Genomic DNA, 20,000 nt, shown 5'->3' on the forward strand with positions numbered 1-20,000 from the left:
ACAACAAAGCACGAAAAATACAACTAAAACTTAATAAGCAATAAAGAAAAAAACAGAAATGTGTCAAATCTGACAAATTATTGAAGGATCAAGAAAGAAAAAACGCGCGCGCGCGCGCGCGCGCGAGAGAGAGAGAGAGAGAGAGAGAGAGAGAGAGAGAGAGAGAGAGAGAGAGAGAGAGAGAGAGAGGGAGAGAGTGAGTGAGTGAGTGAGTGAGTGAGTGAGTGAGTGAGTGAGTGAGAGAGAGAGAGAGAGAGAGAGAGAGAGAGAGAGAGAGAGAGAGAAAGAAAGAGAGAAAGAGAGAAAGGAAGAAATAGAGAGAGAGAGAGAGAGAGAGAGAGAGAGAGAGAGAGAGAGAGAGAGAGAGAGAGAGAGGAGAGAGAGAGAGAGAGAGAGAGAGAGGGAGAGAGAGAGAGAGAGAGAGAGGAGAGAGAGAGAGAGAGAGAGAGAGAGAGAGAGAGAGAGAGAGAGAGAGATAGAGAGCGATAGAGAGAAAAGAAAAAATGTAAGTCCTGTCAATGGTGAAAAATGTGCTAGGATATGTAAAGAAGACCGCATTTGGTTCAAATCATGCTGGTAGTGTTTCCAAGGCAAATATCGGTTCCAAGAAATTGTTGAATAAACGGTTTATAAGACAAGGAAACTTATCTCACTAGCCTTACCTGTATTATACCAGTGGAATAATGAATGGCTAATTTATTGACACAGGCGAGACAAAGTGACGACCCGATTCGTGGGAATTTATTGGAAAGGTGAAGAAAAATCTGTCACGCGAGAGTCACAGTTGTCTGATACGATTGCTAAATGCATTTCGCCGACTTTGACGCGAAAATGCTGTTTTGAATTGCGCTTGCAAGAAAAGTGCATCTGAGGAGCAGATTACGTTGCATAGTGATAAGGAAGAGAGGGAGTGGGGGAGCGAGAACGAGAGCGAGAGAGAGACAGAGAGAGACAGAGAGAGACAGAGAGAGACAGAGAGAGACAGAGAGAGACAGAGAGAGACAGAGAGAGAGAGAGAGAGAGAGAGAGAGAGAGAGAGAGAGAGAGAGAGAGAGAGAGAGAGAGAGAGAGAGAGAGAGAGGGAGAGAGAGAGAGACAGACAGAGAGAGACAGAAACAGAGACAGAGACAGAGACAGAGACAGAGAGAGAGAGAGAGAGAGCGAGAGAGAGAGCGAGAGAGAGAGAGAGAGAGAGAGAGAGAGAGAGAGAGAGAGAGAGAGAGAGAGAGAGAGAGAGAGAGAGAGAGAGAGAGAGAGAGAGAGATAGTCATTTTACAAATAGTTCAAAAGTTCCCTGGCAGCAAATGTGGACACACTCACCGACCATTACGAGAACGCTTTTTAATTTTTATTGTTTTGAAGGAACTATTTTTTGTATAGACTAAATTCCAATATAAACTAAACGACATTTTCTTCTCTTTAAATAAACTTTACAGTAGACACTTATATGTCTCTCTTATCCGGACAGTAGAATGGCAGCGTCATTGAAATATTAAGATGTTCAAACTCTCTATTTCATGTCTTCTTTACTTTTGAAAACTGGCAGTGTTTTGGTAGTTGAAGGTTGGACTATTACGATCAAATCTTTCATGTTTGAGTCAAGTATCTCGTAGGTATTTTGAAAATGATTTAAACGCTTATTTTTGTATCATCTCTCTCCATTTCTCGCTGGTGGAAGTTGGTAGTGTCTTGATATATTTAGAAAATAATGTCTAGAAATTTTGATTTATGAAGATATTAAGTTACTACAACGAAACTTTTTATATCATTTCTCCGACCTGAGAGTTGGAGCTCGGCAACATACCTATATATTTTAATTACGGTAATCAGTGTTAAACATTTGGAATATTAATGAATCAAAATATTAATACAAAATATTTTCGCTCTCCCCCCTTCCCTCCCTCGCAGCTGGAGTCTGGCAGCCTCTCTAGATATTTCGCCTCCCCTCCCTCTCCCTCCCTCCCACCCACCCACCCTCCCTCCCTCCCTTCCTCCCTCCCCCTCTCCCTCTCTCTCTCTCTCACCTTCTCTCCCTTCCTCCCTCCCCCTCTCCCTCTCTCCCTCCCTCTCTTCCTCCCTCCTTCCCCCTCTCCCTCTCTCCCTCCTTCCCTCCCTCTCACCCTCTCTCCCTCACTCCCTTCCTTCCTCTCTCCCTCTCTTCCTCTCTCCCTCCCTCCCTCCCTCCCTCCCTCCCTCCCTCCCTCCCTCCCTCTCACCCTCTCTCACTCACTCCCTACATTCCTCTCTCCCCCTCTCCCTCTCTCCCTTCCTCCCTCCCCCTCCCTCTTCCTCCCTCTCCCCCTCTCCTTCCCTCCCTCTCTCCTCCCCTCCCTCCCCTCCCTCCCTGATAATTAGAGCTCGACACTGGGTCTAGATATTGTAAATACTAGGATGTTAGAATATTAAAGCTGAATGTTTAATCTCCTCTCTTTCTTTCTCTCGCCGTTGGGGGCTGACAACTTCTCTAGATAGTTTAAGTGTTAGAATACGAAATGCGATCGCGTCTGAATACCTTGCGGATTTAGATATGGAGATAGCGGTAATTAGATCATGCGTCCTTTTCTCCCTCCGCTGCGATCGAGGGTGACGGTCGCTCTAGGAAATCCGGCTGAATCTCTCTTCCTTCTGTTCTCGAAGATTCGGAACTCCAGATTAAACACAAACAAACAAAACAACAATATTAAAAGCAAAATGACAAAAAACAGCAACAGTAACAACAACAAAAAACTAAAACTAAACCTTTAAAACAAAAGACCAGACGCTGAAGCTAAATTCCCCCTTTCTTCCCCCGCGCAGTTGGAGGTTGACGGCGAGGCAGAAGGCGGGGGGTCGAAGGCCCTGTTCCTGGAGAAGGTGCGCCAGAGCAATGCCGCGTGCCAGTCCGGAGACTTCGAGACCGCCGTGGCACTCTACACCGAGGCCATCGCACTCGACCCCCACAACCACATCCTTTACTCCAACCGCTCCGCCGCCCACATCAAGCTCGCCAAGTTCGCCCACGCCCTTCAGGATGCCACCAAGGCGCGCGAACTCAACCCCAAGTGGCCCAAGGTAAGAGGGGAGGGCTGGGAGAGGGGAAAGAGGGAAGGGTGAGGGGAAGGGAGGGGTGAAGGGACAGCTGGGTGAGGGGAATCTTGGTTGGTATACTATTAGTTTCCAGCTAAAAGGAACACGATTATTTTCACATTAATTTATAATATATTGTCTCAAAATGACATATATTGATTTTAAAGACAAACAAAGAGATGTGCAACAATGTATTCCACGAGGCGTATTGCGACAACAAGTAAAATTTCAAGGCGCGTTTGAAGGCGACAAGGGAATGTGAAAAGAGATTTTGGGGAAGGAGAAAAGAGGCGAGGGAATTGGGACGAGAGGAGAGGGAAAGAGGAGAGGAGAGGGAAGGCAGAGAGCAGACCTCGCTTCCCCTACGGCATTCAGGATGCGAACTCAACCCAAAGGTAAAAAGGGAATGGGGAAAGGCAGGGTATAGGGAAGGGTGTTGAGGAAAAGGGAAAGGGAAAGGGGAAGGGGAAGGGGTGAAGGTAAGGGAGAAGGGAGAGGGGTGAGGGTAAGGGGGAAGGAAAAGGGGGAAGGGCTAGGGTAAGGGAGGGGAGAAAGGGGAGGAGGATAAGGGGAAGGGAAAGGGAAAGGGTTAGAGTAAGGGAGAGGAAAAAAGTTAAGAGGTGAGGGTAAGGGAGGGGGAGAAGGAAAGGATTAAGGGGAATTCACTCACCCTCTCCCTTCGAACTGAACTCAAAAGGCTTCAGGTAAATGGCGGAAGAGGAAAGGAAAAGGAAGAAGGATGATAGGAAAGCGGGCGAAAGAGGAAAGGGAATAAGATAAAAGGGGGCGTGGAGAGAGGGGAAAATCTATCGGAAGGAAGGGAAGGGAGAAGTGGGGAAAGGGGAGATGAAAGGTCCAAAGTGATATGAGGTAATGAAGGAAGGAGGGAAGGAAGGAAAGAAGGAGGGAAGGAAGGAAAGAAGGAGGGAAGGAAGGAAGTAGGGACAGGAAGGAAGAAAAGAAGAAGGGAAGGAAGGAAGGGAGAAGGGAAGGGAGGAAGGAAGGAAGGAAGGGAGGAAAGAAAGAAGGAAGAAAGGAAGGGGCAACATGATAGGATGGAATGGGACACGAAGGATATCTTGGAACTTTCCCATTCTCTCTATTTTCTCGGTTCCGCTTCTATTCTCTCTATTACTGAATTCTGCTTTCATTATCTTTATTCTTTCTCTCCCGCTAACCACTTTGGCACCATCCTGTATCGTCCGAATCCCTTTTGTTCTAGATTTCCATTCTGGCGCCATCCTTATAATACTACTTTGGCATCGCTCTTTCGCCCCTTTCTCCTCCTCTGCCATTGTGGCACGGACCTGCTCTCTCTCCTGCCACTGTGGCACTGTTCTCTCCCCTTCCCTTCCACTGTGGCACTGTCCTCTCCCCTTCCCTTCCACTGTGGCACTGTCCTCTCCCCTTCCCTTCCACTGTGGCACTGTCCTCTCCCCTTCCCTTCCACTGTGGCACTGTCCTCTCCCCTTCCCTTCCACTGTGGCACTGTCCTCTCCCCTTCCCTTCCACTGTGGCACTGTCCTCTCCCCTTCCCTTCCACTGTGGCACTGTCCTCTCCCCTTCCCTTCCACTGTGGCACTGTCCTCTCCCCTTCCCTTCCACTGTGGCACTGTCCTCTCCCCTTCCCTTCCACTGTGGCACTGTCCTCTCCCCTTCCCTTCCACTGTGGCACTGTCCTCTCCCCTTCCCTTCCACTGTGGCACTGTCCTCTCCCCTTCCCTTCCACTGTGGCACTGTCTTCTCCCCTTCCCTTTCACTGTGGCACTGTCCTCTCCTCTTCCCTTCCACTGTGGCACTGTCCCCTCCCCTTCCCTTCCACTGAGGCACTGTCCTCTCCCCTTCCCTTCCACTGTGGCACTGTCCTCTCCCCTTCCCCACCACTGTGGCACTGTCCTCTCCCCTTCCCTCTCACTGTGGCACTGTCCTCTCCCCTTCCCTTCCACTGTGGCACTGTCCTCTCCCCTTCTCTTCCACTGTGGCACTGTCCTCTCCCCTTCCCTTCCACTGTGGCACTGTCTTCTCCCCTTCCCTTTCACTGTGGCACTGTCCTCTCCTCTTCCCTTCCACTGTGGCACTGCCCCCTCCCCTTCCCTTCCACTGTGGCACTGTCCTCTCCCCTTCCCTTCCACTGTGGCACTGTCTTCTCCCCTTCCCTTCCACTTAGGCACTGTCTTCTCCTTCTCCCCTTCATTTTCACTGTGGCACTGTCCTCTCCTCTTCCCTTCCACTGTGGCACTGTCTTCTCCCCTTCCCTTCCACTGTGGCACTGTCTTCTCCCCTTCCCCACCACTGTGGCACTGTCCTCTCCCTTTCCCTTCCACTGTGGCACTGTCTTCTCCCCTTCCCTTTCACTGTGGCACTGTCCTCTCCCCTTCCCCACCACTGTGGCACTGTCCTCTCCCCTTCCCTTCCACTGTGGCACTGTCCTCTCCTCTTCCCTTCCACTGTGGCACTATCCCCTCCCCTTCCCTTTCACTGTGGCACTGTCCTCTCCCCTTCCCCACCACTGTGGCACTGTCCTCTCCCCTTCCCTTCCACTGTGGCACTGTCCTCTCCCCTTCCCTTTCACTGTGGCACTGTCCTCTCCCCTTCCCCACCACTGTGGCACTATCCCCTCCCCTTCCTTCCACTGTGGCACTGTCCTCTCCCCTTCCCCACCACTGTGGCACTGTCCTCTCCCCTTCCCTTCCACTGTGGCACTGTCCTCTCCCCTTCCCCACCACTGTGGCACTGTCCTCTCCCCTTCCCTCTCACTGTGGCACTGTCCTCTCCCCTTCCCTTCCACTGTTGCACTGTCCTCTCCCCTTCCCCACCACTGTGGCACTGTCCTCTCCCCTTCCCTTCCACTGTGGCACTGTCCCCTCCCCTTCCCTTCCACTGTGGCACTGTCCTCTCCCCTTCCCCACCACTGTGGCACTGTCCTCTCCCCTTCCCTCTCAATGTGGCACTGTCCTCTCCCCTTCCCCACCACTGTGGCACTGTCCTCTCCCCTTCCCTTCCTTTGTGGCACTGTCCTCTCCTTTTCCCTACCACTGTGGCACTACTCGGGTTTCTCTCATGCACTCTGGCACTGTCCTCTTCCCTTCCCATCCACTGTGCCACTGTCCTCTCCCCTTCCCTTCCACTGTGGCACTGTCCTCTCCCCTTCCCTTCCATTGTGGCACTGTCCTCTCCTTTTCCCTACCACTGTGGCACTACTCGGGTTTCTCTCATGCACTGTGGCACTGTCTTTCCTCAACCCCTACTCCTCTGGCACCGCCCTGCTTCCTCCCCTACCACCACCACTGTCATTTTTACTGCTCTACCAATATTGCATTCTTGCAATGTTGCATCTCACCCTCTGCCATTCCGGCACCGTCTTGCTTCCTTCCACTGTGGCACCATCCTTGACCCTCTCTCACCGCTGTGGCACCTGACCCTTAGCCTCCCTTGTCACTGCGGCACCGCTCTCTCTCCTCTCTTCCACTGTGCCACATTTTCTCCCTGTGTTCATCGGGAGAGAGAGAGAGAGAGAGAGAGACAGAGAGAGAGAGAGAGAGAGAGAGAGAGAGAGAGAGAGAGAGAGAGAGAGAGAGAGAGAGAGAGAGAGAGAGAGAGAGAAGAGGGAAATAAGAGAAGTAAGAGAAGGGTACACAGGGGAGTAGGATGAAATGAAGAAAGGTAGAAAGAGAGATGAGAAACGGATAGAGAGAGAAGAGGAAAAGGAAGAAGAGAGAGGAGTAAGAAGAGGAAGAATATATGTGTGTGTGTGTGTGTGTTTGTGCGTGTGTGTGTATAGAGAGAGCAGCCGATAGACAGACAGACAGACGGACAGCGAGACAGAGAGATAGAGTCAGGAAGTGGAGAGAGAGAAAAAAAATATTGAGAGAAAGAGAAGGAGAGAGAGGCAGAGAGGTAACGAGAGGAAGAAAGAAAGATAGATTAAATACCATTACCCGAACCATTCACAAGCTCCCTAACTCACGCCAACCATTTTTCTCGACCGCCATTGTTTCCATGCCTATTTCTTCCCAAAACCGAGACTGAGAGAGAGAGAGAGAGAGAGAGAGAGAGAGAGAGAGAGAGAGAGAGAGAGAGAGAGAGAGAGAGAGAGAGAGAGAAGGAGGGTGAGAGAGAGAGAGAGACGAGAGAAGGGGGAGGAGAGGTGCGAGAAGAGAAGAAGAACCGAGACGAAGAGAGAGAGAGAGAGAGAGAGAGAGAGAAGGGGGGGAGGGGGTCCGAGAAGAGAGAGAGACGAGAGAAGAAGAGAGAGAGAGAAGAGAGAGAGAGAGAGAGAGAGAAGAGAGAGAGAGAGAGAGAGAGAGAGAGAGAGAGAGAACGAGCGACAGAGGCCGAGAGAAAGAGAGGCATAGGACCGTCCAGTCTCCTTCTGGGAATCCTGCGTTCGTGTGGCGCTGATTGAAGCCTGAGTGAGTGAGTGAGGACTCGGCGATCGGGCATTGCGTTCATGCCCCGGGCCAAGGTCGGCTTCGCTCCGCCCTCGTCTCAGCAAGCCATTCTGGGCCTTATGTCCGGGCCGGACCCACGGGCCATATTCGTCGGTCCCGATCGGTGGGTGGTTTCCGTCCCTCTTCCGCCCACTGGATGGCCCTATTGAGTCCTGTGCGGAGCGGAGATACCTCAGGAAAAAAAAAATTTTTTTGGTTTTTTCTTTCCTCCCCAACCCCTCTAAAAAAAAAAACAAAAAATGGAAAAAACAAAAAAAAATTAAAAAAAAACTTCTTTTTCCTTCCCGCCTTCTTCCCTAATCCGCCAAATTTTTTCCCCCTTTTCCTCCTTATTTAAAACCCTGGGGGGGGGGGGGGGGGGGGGGGGGGGGGGTTGGGGGGGCCCAAAAAAAAAAAAAAAAAAAAAAAAAAAAAGGGGGGGAAAAAAGGAAAAAAAAATATCCAAAAAAAAAACCCGGGGGGGGAAAAAAAAAAAACAAAAAAAAAAAAAAAAAAAATAAGGCACACCCCTTTCCCTTTGGGGGGGGGGGGGGGGGGGGGGGGGGGGGGGGGGGGGGGGGGGGGGGGGGGGGGGGGGGGGGGGGGGGGGGGGGGGGGGGGGGGGGGGGGGGGGGGGGGGGGGGGGGGGGGGGGGGGGGGTTTTTTTTTTTTTTTTTTTTTTTTTTTTTTTTTTTTTTTTTTTTTTTTTTTTTTTTTTTTTTTTTTTTTTTTTTTTTTTTTTTTTTTTTTTTTTTTTTTTTTTTTTTTTTTTTTTTTTTTTTTTTTTTTTTTTTTTTTTTTTTTTTTTTTTTTTTTTTTTTTTTCTTCTTTCTTTTCTTTTCCTTCTGTTTCTTCTTTCTTCCTCCTTTTCTTTCTTCCTTCTCTTTCTCTTCTCTTTCTTTTCTTTCTTCACTTTTTTCTTTCTTCCTTCTCTTATCTTTACTTTCTTTCTTTCTCTTCTTCTTTCTTTCCTCTTCTTCTCTTTTTCGTTCTTCTCTTCTTTTTCTTTCTCTGTTCCTGTTTCCCTTCTTTCTTTTCTCTTTCTTTCTTTCTTCTTTCTTCCTCTTCTTGTCTCTTTTTCTTCTCCTTAGTCTTTTTCTCCCCTTCTCCTTTCTTTTTTTTCTGGTCTTTCTATCTCCTCCTTCTCTTTTCTTTTCTCTTTGCTTCCGTCTTTTCTCTCTTCTCTCTTTCCTTCTTCTCTGTCTCTCTTTCCACGTTTCTTTCTTTCTTTCTTTCTTTCTTTCTCTCTTTCTTTTCTTCTCTCTTCTTTTCGTCGCTTTCTTTCTTTTTCTTCTCTTCTTTCTCTTTTCTTTTTCTTTTACTTTCTCTTCCTTCTTCTTCTCTCCCTTTCTCTTCTCTCTTCTTCTTTCTTTTCTTCTTTCTTCTTTTCTCTCTCCTTTCTTTCGTTCTTGTTTCTTCTTACTCTTTCCATCTTTTCTGGTCTTTTCTTTTTTCTCTCTTTTCCTCTTCTCTCCTTTCTTTTTTCCTTTTCTTCCTTTTTCTTTCTTTCTTCTCTTTCTCTTCTTTCTTTCTTTCTTTCTTCTCTCTCCTCTTCTTTCTTCTTTTTCTTTCTCTCTTTTTCTTCTTCTTTTCTTTTTTTCTTCTCTTCTTCGTTCTCTTTTCTTTGTCTTTCTTTCCTTTCTTCTTCTTCTTCTTTTTCTCTTTTTTTTTCTTTTTTCCTCCTTTTTTCTTTTTTTCTTTTTCTCCTTCTTCCTTCTTTCTCCTTTCCTATTTTCCTTTCTCTTTTCCTTTTTTTTTTCTTTCTTTTCTCTCCCTCTTTTTTTTTTCTTTTTTTTTTTCCTTCTCTTTTTTTTTTCTTTTCTTCTTTTTTTCTCTCTTTCTTTCTTCTTCTTTCCTTCTTCTTCTTTTTTCTTTCTCTTCTCTCTTTTCTCTTCTTTTTTTTTTCTTTTTTTTTTCTTTCTCTTTTTCTTTTCTTTCTTCTTCTCCTTTCCTTTCTTTCTCTTTTTTTCTTTCCTTCTTTTTCTTCTTTCCTTCTTCTCTTCCCTTTCCTTTTTTTCTTTTCTTTTCTCTCTTTCTTTCTTCTTCTTTTTTTTTCTTTTCCTTTCTTTTCTTTTTTTCTTTTTTCTTCTTTTTTTCTTTTTTTTTTCTTTTCTTTCTCTTTTCTTTTCTTTCTCTTCTTCTTCTTTCTTCTTTCTTTTTCTTCTTTTTCTTTTCCTTTTTCTTTTTCTTTTTCTTCTTTCTCTTTCTTCTTTTTTTTTCTTCTTCTTCTTTCTTTTTCTTCTCTTCTTCTTTTTCCTTTCTTTTTTTTCTTTTTCTTCCTTTTCTTTCCTTTTTTTTTCCTTTTTCTTTTCTCTTTTTCTTTTTTTTTTTCTCTTCTTCTTTTCTTTCTCTTCTTTCTTTTCTTTTTTCCTCTTTTTCTCTTTCTTCTTTCTTTCTTCTCTTTCCCTTTCTTTTTTCTTCTTTCTTTTTCTTCTTTCTTTTTTTCCTCCTTTTCTCTTTTTTTTTCTTCTTTTTTTCTTCTTTTTCTCTCTTCTTTTCCTTTTCTTCCTTTTTCTTTTCTTTGTTTTTCTTTTCTCTTTTTCTTCCTTCTTCTTCCTTTTTTCTTCTTCTTCTTCTTTTTTCTTCTTTTTTCTTCTTTTTTCTTCCTTTCTTCTCTTTTTCTCTTCTTTCTTTTCTTTCTTCTTTCTTTTTCTTCCTTTCTTTTCTTTTCTTTTCTTCTTTTCTTCTCTTCTTTCTTTCTTTTCTTTCTTCTTCTTCCTTCTTTCTTTTCTTCTTCTTTCTTCTTTTTTTCTTTCTTCCCTTCTTTTCTTTTCTTCTTCTTTTCTTTTTCTTCTTCTTTCTTTTCTTCTTTTTTCTTTTCCTTTTCTTCTTCTTTTCTTTCTTTCTTTCTCTTCTTTCTTCTTTCTTTCTTTTCTTTTCCTTTTTTTTTTCTTCTTTCTTCTCTTCTTTCTTTCTTCTTCTTTCTTTTCTTTTCTTTCTTCTTTTCTTTTTTCTTCCCTCTCTTCTCTCTTTCTTTCTTTCTTTCTTTTTCTTCTCTTCTCTTTCTTCTTTTCTTCTTTTTTCTTTTTTCTTCTCTTCTCTTCCTTTCTTTCCTTCCTTTTTTTCTTCTCCTTTTTTTCTTTTTCTCTTTCTTCTTCCTTCTTCTTTTCTTTCTCTTCTCTCTTCTTTCTTTTTTTTCTTCCTCTTCTCTTCTTTCCTTTCTTCTTTTCTTTTTTTTTCTTTCTTCTTTCTTCTCTCCCTCTTCTTTTTCTCTTCTCTTCCTTCTTTTTTCTTCTCTTCTTCCTTTCTCCTTTCTTTCTTTTCTCTTCTTTCTCCTTTTTTTTTCCTTTTCTTTTTTCTTTTTTTTCTTTCTTTTCCTTTCTTTCTTCTTTCTTTTCTTTCTTTCCCTTTCCTTCTTCTCTTTCTTCTTTCCTTCTTTTTTTTTTTCTCTTTCTCTCTTTTCTTTTCTTTCTTTTTTTTTTTTTTCTCTCTTCTCTTTCTTCTTTCTTTTTCTTTTTCTTCCTTTTCTCTTCTTTTTTTCCTTCCTTCTTCTTTTTTTTCTTTTTTCTCTTTCTTTCTTTTTTCTCTTTTTCTTCTCTTTTCTTTTCTTCTTCTTCTCTCTTCTTTTCTTCTTCTTTCTTTCTTCTTCTTCCTTCTTTCCTTTTTTTTTTTTTTTTCTTCTCTTTTTCTTTTCCTTTTTCTCTTCTTTCTTTTCTTCTTCTTTTCTCTTTCTTTCCTCTCTCCTTCTCCTTTTTTTCTTTTTTCTTTTTCCTTTTTCTTCTTCTTTTCCCCTTCTTCTTCTTCTTCTTTCCCTCTTCTTTTCTTCTTTCCTTCTTCTTTCTTCTTTCTTTTCTTTCTTTCTTCTTTCTCCTTTCTCTTTTTTCTTCTTTCTCTTCTTTCTTTCTTCTTTTTCTTCTTCTCTTCATCTCTTCTTTCTTTTTTTTCCTCTTCTTCTTCTTTCTTCTTCTCTTCTCTTCTTCTCTCTTTTCTTTTTCCTTTCTTCCTTCTTTCCTTCTTTTTTTCTCCTTTCTTCTCGCGTTCTCTCTCTTCTAGCTTGTTTTTCTTTCATTCGTGTCGCCTCTTTCTTATCACTTCTTTCTTCTTTTTTCTTTCTTCTTCTCGTCTCGTCTTGCCTCCTTCTTCCTTCCTTTTCTATCTTACTCTCCTCACTCTTCTCTCTCTCTTCCCTTCTCTTTTTTTCCTTCTTCGGTCTATTTCTTTACGGCTATTCCTTCTCTCCTTTCCTTCTGCTTTCCTCGGTCTTTCTTTTGTCTCTTTTTCTTTGTCGTCTTTTGTCTCTGTCATAATCTCTGTCTTTTTCTCTTCTCTGTCTCGCTTCTTCTCTTGGGTCCTCTCTCCTCTTGTGTCTCTCTCCTTCTTCCTGTTCTTCTTCTTCCCATTTTTTCTCTTTCTTTCCTTTTTATTTCCTGTTCTCTCGCTTCTTGTCTTCTTTTCTTCTTTTCTTCCCGCTTTCTTCTTCATTTTCGGGGTCTCTCCCTTCTTGTCTTTCTTCCATTCTCTGCTTCCGTTCGTCTTACTCGTCTTTCCCTTCTTTCCTTTCGCTCCCTTCCCTTTCTCTTCACTTTTCGGTCGTTCGTCTTCTTCTTTCCTTTCTGTTCTCCTTCCCTTTTTTCTCTTTTTTTTTTTTCTTTTTCTTTTCTCCCTCCTCTTCTTCTTCCTTCTCTCTTCTTTCCCTTCCCTTTTCTTTGGCGTCTTTGTCTCTGTCTTCTCTTTCTTTCTTTTCTCTTCTTTTTTTTTTCTCCTCTTTTTCGTTTTTCGTCTCCTCATTCTTCTTCTCTCTCTTCCTCTCCTCTCTCTCTGTCTTCACACCCCACGGGAAACTGTCTTAAATAATCACGCGGGGCGGCCCGATCACCCGTCACCTTCTGTTTGCCTCTTGCCTCCCGTCTAACCCTCACCTGTCACCTGTTCGCCTCAGCTCTCTTGTCTCCTGTCTGTCCCTGGTTTTCTGTTTGATTCTTGCCTTCTGTCTGACACTCAACTGTCACCTGGATGTCTCTGTTCCCTTGCTTGTCGTCTACCACTTTGTGTTTGCCTCTTGCCGTCTATCTGCTCCTCGCCTGTCACCTTCTGTTTGCTCCTTGCCTCCCGTCTATCTCTCACCTATTATCTATTTACCTCAATAGTCTTGCCTACTGTCTACCACTTAACTGTCTTCTGTTTGCTTCTTACCTCACACCAACACGGCTCAACCCATCGCTCTTTTCTCACCTCTCTTGCTGCCTGTCTACTACTACTCATCTTCTCTTTGCCCCTTGCCTCCTGTCTACCCTTCACCTGTCATCCGTTTGCCTCAGTACTCTTGTCTTCTCTCTACAACTCACCTGTCACCCGTTTGCCTCACTTCTCTTGCCTCCAGTCCACCGCTCACCTGTCACCTTGTGTTTGCCTCTTGCCTCCTGTCAGCTCGTGTCTGTGGATCAGCTGGCACCTTTTTTGCCTCAATATTTATCTTTGGCATGTCCCCTGCTGTCTCCATCCCTCCACGACAGTACATGAGTCTTGTGCTGTCTTCCCTTGTCTGTTTATCACCTGCCATCGTAGATTAAACCAACACATTACCTGCCTTTTTTATTGATGTCTCACCTGTCACAAAATCGGTATACATATCAGCTGTTGTCTGTTTTTTTTCTTCTTCTTTTCTTTTTCTTTTCGTTTTTTTTCTTCCCCTCTCTCTTCTTTTTTACTGCGCAGCTGTTTCTTCTGTCTCCGCCTAGCCCTTTCACCTCTCGCCGTCTCTTTGTTTTCGATTTCCGACCTCCACTCTCCTGTTTATCTGCCTGTTGCTAATGATCGGTGCTTTTTGCTCCTCACATATCAGCGGATTGTGTGTGTGTGTGTGTTGTGTGTGTGTGTGTGTGAGTGTGTGTGTGTGTGTGGGTGTGCGCGTGAGTCGTTCGTGCGTGCGTGCGTGCGTGAGTGCGTTTGTGCTTGTGTGTATATCTTCGTGAGAGTTTATGTCCGTGTGTGTGTGTATGTGTATGCATTGTTGGATGTGCGTTGCGTGTGTGTCTTTGTTTCCAGCCGCCTCATCAACCTGCGACCGATAGCTGCCTCTCTGTCTCTTAGCTTTCAAATGTCTGCCATTTAACACCGCCTGCCATTCTTCTCGGCATCGACACTTCGACACTTCGTCCTCTCCGCTGTCTCTCGGTCACGACCTTGATCCGAGTCGTTTCTCTGCCACCTGCTACCTGCTGCCTGCTTCCAGACACCTGTCTGTCTACTGTCTCTCTCTTGAGCTCTTTTTTTCCTTTTTTTCTTTTTAGTTTTTTTCACGTCTCGCTTTCTCTTCCCTTTTCTCTCTGTCTCTCTCTCTCTGTCTCATTCTCTCTCTCTCTCTTTCTCTCTCTCTCATCTCCTCTCTCCCTCTCTCATCTCTCTCCTCTCTGCTCTCTCATCTCTCTCTCTCTCCCTCTCTCTCTCTCTCTCTCACCCTCTCCCTCTCCCTCTCCCTCTCCCTCTCTCCCTCTCATCCCCTCTCCCTCTCCCCTCCCTCCTCTCCTCCCTCCTCTCCCTCCCATTCCTCCCTTCCTCCCCCCGCACTCCCTCCCTCCCTCCCGCCCTCCCCCCTCCCTCCCTCCCTCCCTCCCTCCCTCCCTTCCTCCCTTCCTCCCTTCCTCCCCCCCCCCCTCTCTCTCTCTCTCTCTCCTCCTCTTCTCTCTCGCTCTCTCTCTCTCTCCCTCCTCTCCCTCATCTCCCTCTCGCTCCCTCTCTCTCACCTCTCTCTACTCTCTCCTTTACTCCTCTCCCTCCCCCTCTCACCTCTCCCTCTCCCTCTCTCCTCCCTCTCCCTCCCCTCCCCCCCTCCCCCCCCCCCCCCCCCCCCCCCCCTTCCTCCTCCCCCTCCCCCACCCCCCCCCCCCCCTCCCCCCCCCCCCCCCCCCCCCCCCCCCCCCTTCCCTCCCCTCCCCCCCCCCCCCCCCCCCCCCCCCCCCCCGCCCCCCCCCCCCCCCCCCCCCCCCCCCCTCCCCCCCCCCCCCCCCCCCCCCCCCTCCCCCCCCCCCCCCTCCCCCCCCCCCCCTCCCCCCCCCCCCCTCCTTCTCCCCCCCCCCCCCCCCCCCCCCCTCCCCCTCCCTCCCCCCCCTTCCTCCCCCCCCCCCCCCTCCTCCCCTCCCCCCCCCTCTCCTCTCACCCTCTCTCCTCTCCTCTCTCTCCCCTCCTCTCTCTCTCTCCTCCCTCCCTCCCCTCTCCCTCCCCTCCTCCCTCCCCCTGCCCGCCCTCCCCTCCCTCCCTCCCCTCCCTTCCCTCCCTCCCGCCCCCCTTTCCCCCCTTTCCTCCCTTCCTCCCCCCCCCCCCCCCCTCTCTCTCTCCCCTCTCTCTCTCTCTCTCTCTCTCTCCTCTCCCTCTCTCCCCCTCTCTCTCTCTCCTCTCCCTTCCCCTCTCTCCTCCTCCCCCCTCCCCCCTCCCTCCCCCCCCCCCTCCCTCCCCCCTTTCCCCCCTTCCTCCCTTCCTCCCCCCCCCTCTCTCCTCTCTCTCTCTTCTCTCCTCTCCTCTCTCTCTCCCTCCCCCCCTTTTCCCTCCCCTCCCCCTCCTCCTCCCCCCCCCTCCCCCCCCCTCCCTCCCCCCCTTTCCCTCCCTCCCTCCCCCTTCCTCCCTTCCTCCCTTCCCCCCCCCCCTCTCCCCTCCCCCCTTCTCCTCTCTCTCTCTCCCCCCTCCCCCCCTCCCCTCTCTCTCTCTCTCCCCTCTTTCCCCTCCCTCCCCTCCCCCTCTCCCCTCCATTCCTCCCCCCCCTCCCTCCCCCTCCCTCCCTCCCTCCCTCCCTTCCTCCCTCCCTTCCTCCTTCCCCCCTTTCCCTTTCCCCCCCCCTCTCTCTCTCCTCTCTCTCCTCTCTCTTCTCTCTCTCTTTCTCTCTCTTCTCCTCTCTCTCTCTCTCTCTCTCTCACTCTTCTCTCTTTCCTCTCTCTATCTTTTTTTTCTCTCGCCCCCCCCCTCTCTCTCTCTCTCTCTCTCCTCGGCCCGCTCCCCCCCATGTTACTCCTCTTTTTCCCTTTTCTTAGATTTTATACGCAAGTGTACCTTCTTTCTAAGAAAAGGTCCTTTTGTGGTACTTAGGTCACAAAAACAAACAAACAAAGGGAAGAAAATGGCGTGTTAAATAGCTTGTCCAAAGACACCACTATTTAAACATTAAAAGGGCATTCAAAGGGGCTCTTCTTATGTTTTTGTGTGTTGTGAGTGTGTGTGTGTGTGTGTGTGTTTTGTGGGTGTGTGTGTGTGTGGTGTTTTGTGTGTGTGTGTGTGTGTGTGTGTGCGTGGGGCGAAATGTGTATGGTGTTTTTTTTTTGGGTTTGCTTGTGTATCATGTATCCGGGCGTTTGCGTGGGTACATTTATTCAAAAAAAACTACGAAATTTAAAAAACAAAAATTTAATCTCTTATTACACCAAAGATCAGCAGATGAAACAAAAAATCGCGCCCCCGCCCGGGGTCTGGGAAGGGGCTCCCCCCCGGGCCCCCGGGGACCTGACCGACGGCGCTCACCCGGGCGCGGGCGGCACTGCCGGAAATTTTCCCCGTGGGCTCGCCCCGGGGGGAGTCGCGTTCGAGTTTGGGAAGGAAGGGAAGGGACGACTCCCCGTCAAAAAAATAAATAATAAAGGAAGGGAAATGGAGAATAGATAATAAATAAATGCAAATTAAAAATGAAAAGGGATGTAACTCATGAATTAGATTTTGTCCTGTTTTGTAAAGCAGAAATCTCTTTTGTATATTTTGCATGGGAACCGCCTCCATTACGAATTCGCGAATGAATTTAATGGATGAATCTCTGAATAGAAAAGATAAATGGAAAGTTAGATAAGTCATTAATTAGATTTAACTTTTTTTGTCCTGTTCCGTAAAGCAGAAATGCATTTTCACCTTCTAGATTTTGGCAATTTTCAGAAAAGGATAAACTTTACTCTTTGTTTTATATTTTTCTTTGGTGAAACGGAAATCCATTTTCTATATTTCTGGAGTTTTGCATTCTGTAGAACTGCTTCTATTGCGAATCTGTGAATTAATCTACTGAGTGATTATGAATATAAACGGTATAAATATTCGTAAATAGATTTCAAGTTCTTGCTATTTTGTAAAGCACAAAACTATATATCAGAGGAAATTTCAAATTTTCGACGTCGGGAATTAATGAATACTTAAATTTGAATAAGCAAAAAGAGTTTTATTCAAGACAGATTTATCATTTTATATATATAATAAAAAATTTATTTTTTTTTTTAAATTTTTAAAACTGACTATTTAATGCATGACTCAAACTTGACTAAACACATTTCATAAATTTCTTATATTTTATAAAATCACCAATCTATTTTGTTTGACGTTTACTTTCCCAATGAAACTGTTCCAAGAAATCATTAAAATCAAAATAATGTCGATAAAATATAAAAATATACATATATATAATATAAATATATATATATATAAAATATATATAATATACAACACACACACACACACACACACACACAACACACACACACACCACACACACACACACACACAATATATATTATATATAATAATATATATATTATTCCCTTTATTATTTTAGGTAATATATATGAAAGTTCTCAACACGAAACTGTGCGTGCAATAGCATCAATTTGAATAAACACAAAAGAAATAAAGAAAATCCCTCTGTCTCATGCATGCAAATCGGACGCACCAACCTCCTCGTGGGTCCCACAGCGCAGGCCACCACTGTCCAATCCACGCTTTTCCCGGCTACCCCCTTTAATGAAGGCTCATTTTTTGAATAAACAAGAAAACGGCACAAAGAAAAAATGCATGCACGCAACAGATATCTCGCTCAAAAAATAGAATATCTTTTTTGTTATATTTTGTCCAAATTTTCATATTTCCGGAGTTTAGCATTCTGTTAAACCGCATTCAGCCGTGGAGGAATTTAATGAATGACTGGCATTTGAATAAACAGATAGATGGGTTCTGTGCTATATTTTACTAACAACAACAACAACAAAAATAATAACAACAGTAACAGCAACAACAATAACAACAACAACAGTTAGAACAGTAACAACAATAACAACAACATTAACAACAATAACAGTAACAGCAACAGCCAGTAACAACAACAACAGTAACAACATGAACAACAACAACACAGATCCCTTTTAGAGTGAAGGCACAACGAGGCCAGAGACGAGAACAACTTTCACAAATCGATTACATAAATTATTTTTCTCTCTCTCTCCTCTCTCTCTGCTCCTCTCATGGCTACAACATTTTCGATAAATGGCTAAAAGATCACGATTTATCACCTCGCCCCCCCCCTCCCCACAAGAAAAAAGGAAGAGAAAAAAAAACGATAATGAAAAATGAAAGTTTGGGTCGCCACCATGAGGGGAAGGGGAAAAAGAAGGAGAAAGGGGGAGGGAAGGATGAAAAAGGGAGAGAAGGAGAGAGAAATGGAAGGGGGAAAAAAGAAAGGGGGAAAATGAAAGGGAGAAAAAGAAAGGGAGAAATGAATGGGAGAGAAAGGGAAAAGGAAATAATGAAACGGAGAAAATGAAAGGGGAAAAAGAAAGGAGAAGGGAAGGAGAAATTTAAAATAAAAAGAAGAGTGACGAGAGAGAGAAAAGAGGGGAGATAGAAAGAGAAAGAAGATAAAAAGAAAAGAGAAAGATAAAAATAAGAGAGAGATAAAAAAGAAAGAAAAGAAGAAAAAGAGAGAAAAGATAAATATAATATATATATATATAGAGAGAAAGAGAGGGGGAGAGAGAAAGAGAGAAAGGGGGGAGAGAGGGAGGGAGGGAGGGAGGGAGGGGGGGAGGGAGGGGGGGAGGAGGGAAGGAGGAGGGAGGGGAAAAGAGAGGGAGGGAGGGGGGGGGGGAGGGAGTGAGGGAGGGAGGGGGGGAGGGAGGGAGGGGGGGGAGGAGGAAGGGGGGGTGTTTGTGTGTGGTGTGTGGTGGTTGTGTGTGTGTGTGTGTCCTGTGTGTGGCGTGTCTGGCCTGTTCGGGTTTTTAATATAAATATATATAATATATATATATAATATAATATATAATACACACACACCAACGTCCCCACACAAAAGTGCATGTGCTCATATGTGTGCGTGAAAACCTTGTGTAAAATTAACTGTTCCCACGTCGAGGCGCTTTTCCCCGTGAAAAACCCAACCGCGAGTGACCCGTCCTCGAGCGGAATACGTGTGGACGAAATCATATCCGTTATTATTGATATTCATTATTTCTCATCCTTATATTCACTTGGCTTTGCGTGTTGATGCAACTTACCTCATCCCTGGATTAGAAACAATAACAGTAACCGTTATAGGAAGAGCCGTTTCGCGCCGCGCCACTCTCCTCCGATGCGCCAGGGCGATTTTATACCGTGCCAATGAAAAGGATGCGGGGCTCCATCCCTACGAATATGCATTCTGGAAAATTTTGTACTATATTTGTGATGTGTAGTGTGTGTGGTGTGTTTGTTGTGTGTATGTTGTGTGTTGTGTGTGTGTGTGGTTGTTGTGTGTGTGTGTGTGTATGTGTGTGTGGGGTGTGTGTGTGTGTTTGTGTGTGGGTGGTGTGTGGTGTGTAATAAAATATAATATAATTATATATATCCACATACACACACACACAGACATATATGTCATGGAAATAAAAAGTGGTAAGTTAGTTGTTAGTAAATATTTTCTTGCCTTAATTGGTATTTTGTTCTGATTAATGATTTATTACGCTACTGATTTGAAATGGAACATTTGATAGATCAAGCATGCGTCTAAATGAACTCAGAAACACACACACACATAGAAGCGAATGTGCACACATACACATACGCACACGCTCAAAAACAAACGAATACAGTCACACACTCGAAATTGAAAAGAAGGAAAGAAAAACGCAGACAAGAAAAGAAAAAAGAAAAAAAATAGAATAATGATTATGCTTTTCGTTCCATTTATTTATTCATTTGTTTGTTGATTCACTTTCGTTGTTGATATAATCTTCATCAGTATCGACCTCACCATCGATTATCATCATAATCAAAATTATCCTTAATCACATCATCATCCCTCACCCCATCAACACATCTCACATCATCACATCATCATTTTTATCATCATCATCATCATCATCATCATCATCATCACCACCACCACCACCACTATTAATAACCATCACTTTCACCCTGATCATCACCTCCATCGCCATCACCATAACCATCACCACCGTGTTGTTGCTCTTATCCCACAGCGCCTCCACAACCCATCCCACTCAAGGTCAATCTTTAACACTGATAAAACTATTTCGTAAAAGCAGGGGCCCCGGACCTTTCGCAACTAAAGGGAGGGTGGGTCTGGCCGTCTTGGCTCTGCTCTGTATTTCTCTCTCTCTCTCTCCTCTCTCTCTCTATCTCCCCCCCCCTCTCTCTCTCTCTCTCCTTTCCTCTCTCCCTCTCCTCTCTCGTTTCTCTCTGGCATTCAGCATTTTTCCTTTCTCTTCCCCTTTCCCCTTCCCCTTCTCTTCTTCCCCTTTCCCTTCTCTTTCTCTTCTCTCTCTTCCCCCCCTC

The 20,000-nt window shown here is 45.5% G+C and overlaps 1 protein-coding gene across 2 annotated transcripts in view; it reads left to right on the top strand.

Moving 5' to 3' along the window:
* LOC125048039 (tetratricopeptide repeat protein 28-like) overlaps nucleotides 1-20,000 on the top strand; it is an 87,743-nt gene that overhangs the window by 7,062 nt on the left and 60,681 nt on the right. For both annotated transcript variants that reach the window (XM_047646660.1, XM_047646661.1), the window contains exon 2: nucleotides 2,797-3,051. In XM_047646660.1, the coding sequence (XP_047502616.1) occupies nucleotides 2,797-3,051 (255 nt within the window). The remainder of the gene's footprint in view (nucleotides 1-2,796; nucleotides 3,052-20,000) is intronic.

Source organism: Penaeus chinensis, chromosome 42 (assembly GCF_019202785.1).
Source record: "Penaeus chinensis breed Huanghai No. 1 chromosome 42, ASM1920278v2, whole genome shotgun sequence".
Taxonomy (NCBI): Eukaryota; Metazoa; Arthropoda; class Malacostraca; order Decapoda; family Penaeidae; genus Penaeus; species Penaeus chinensis.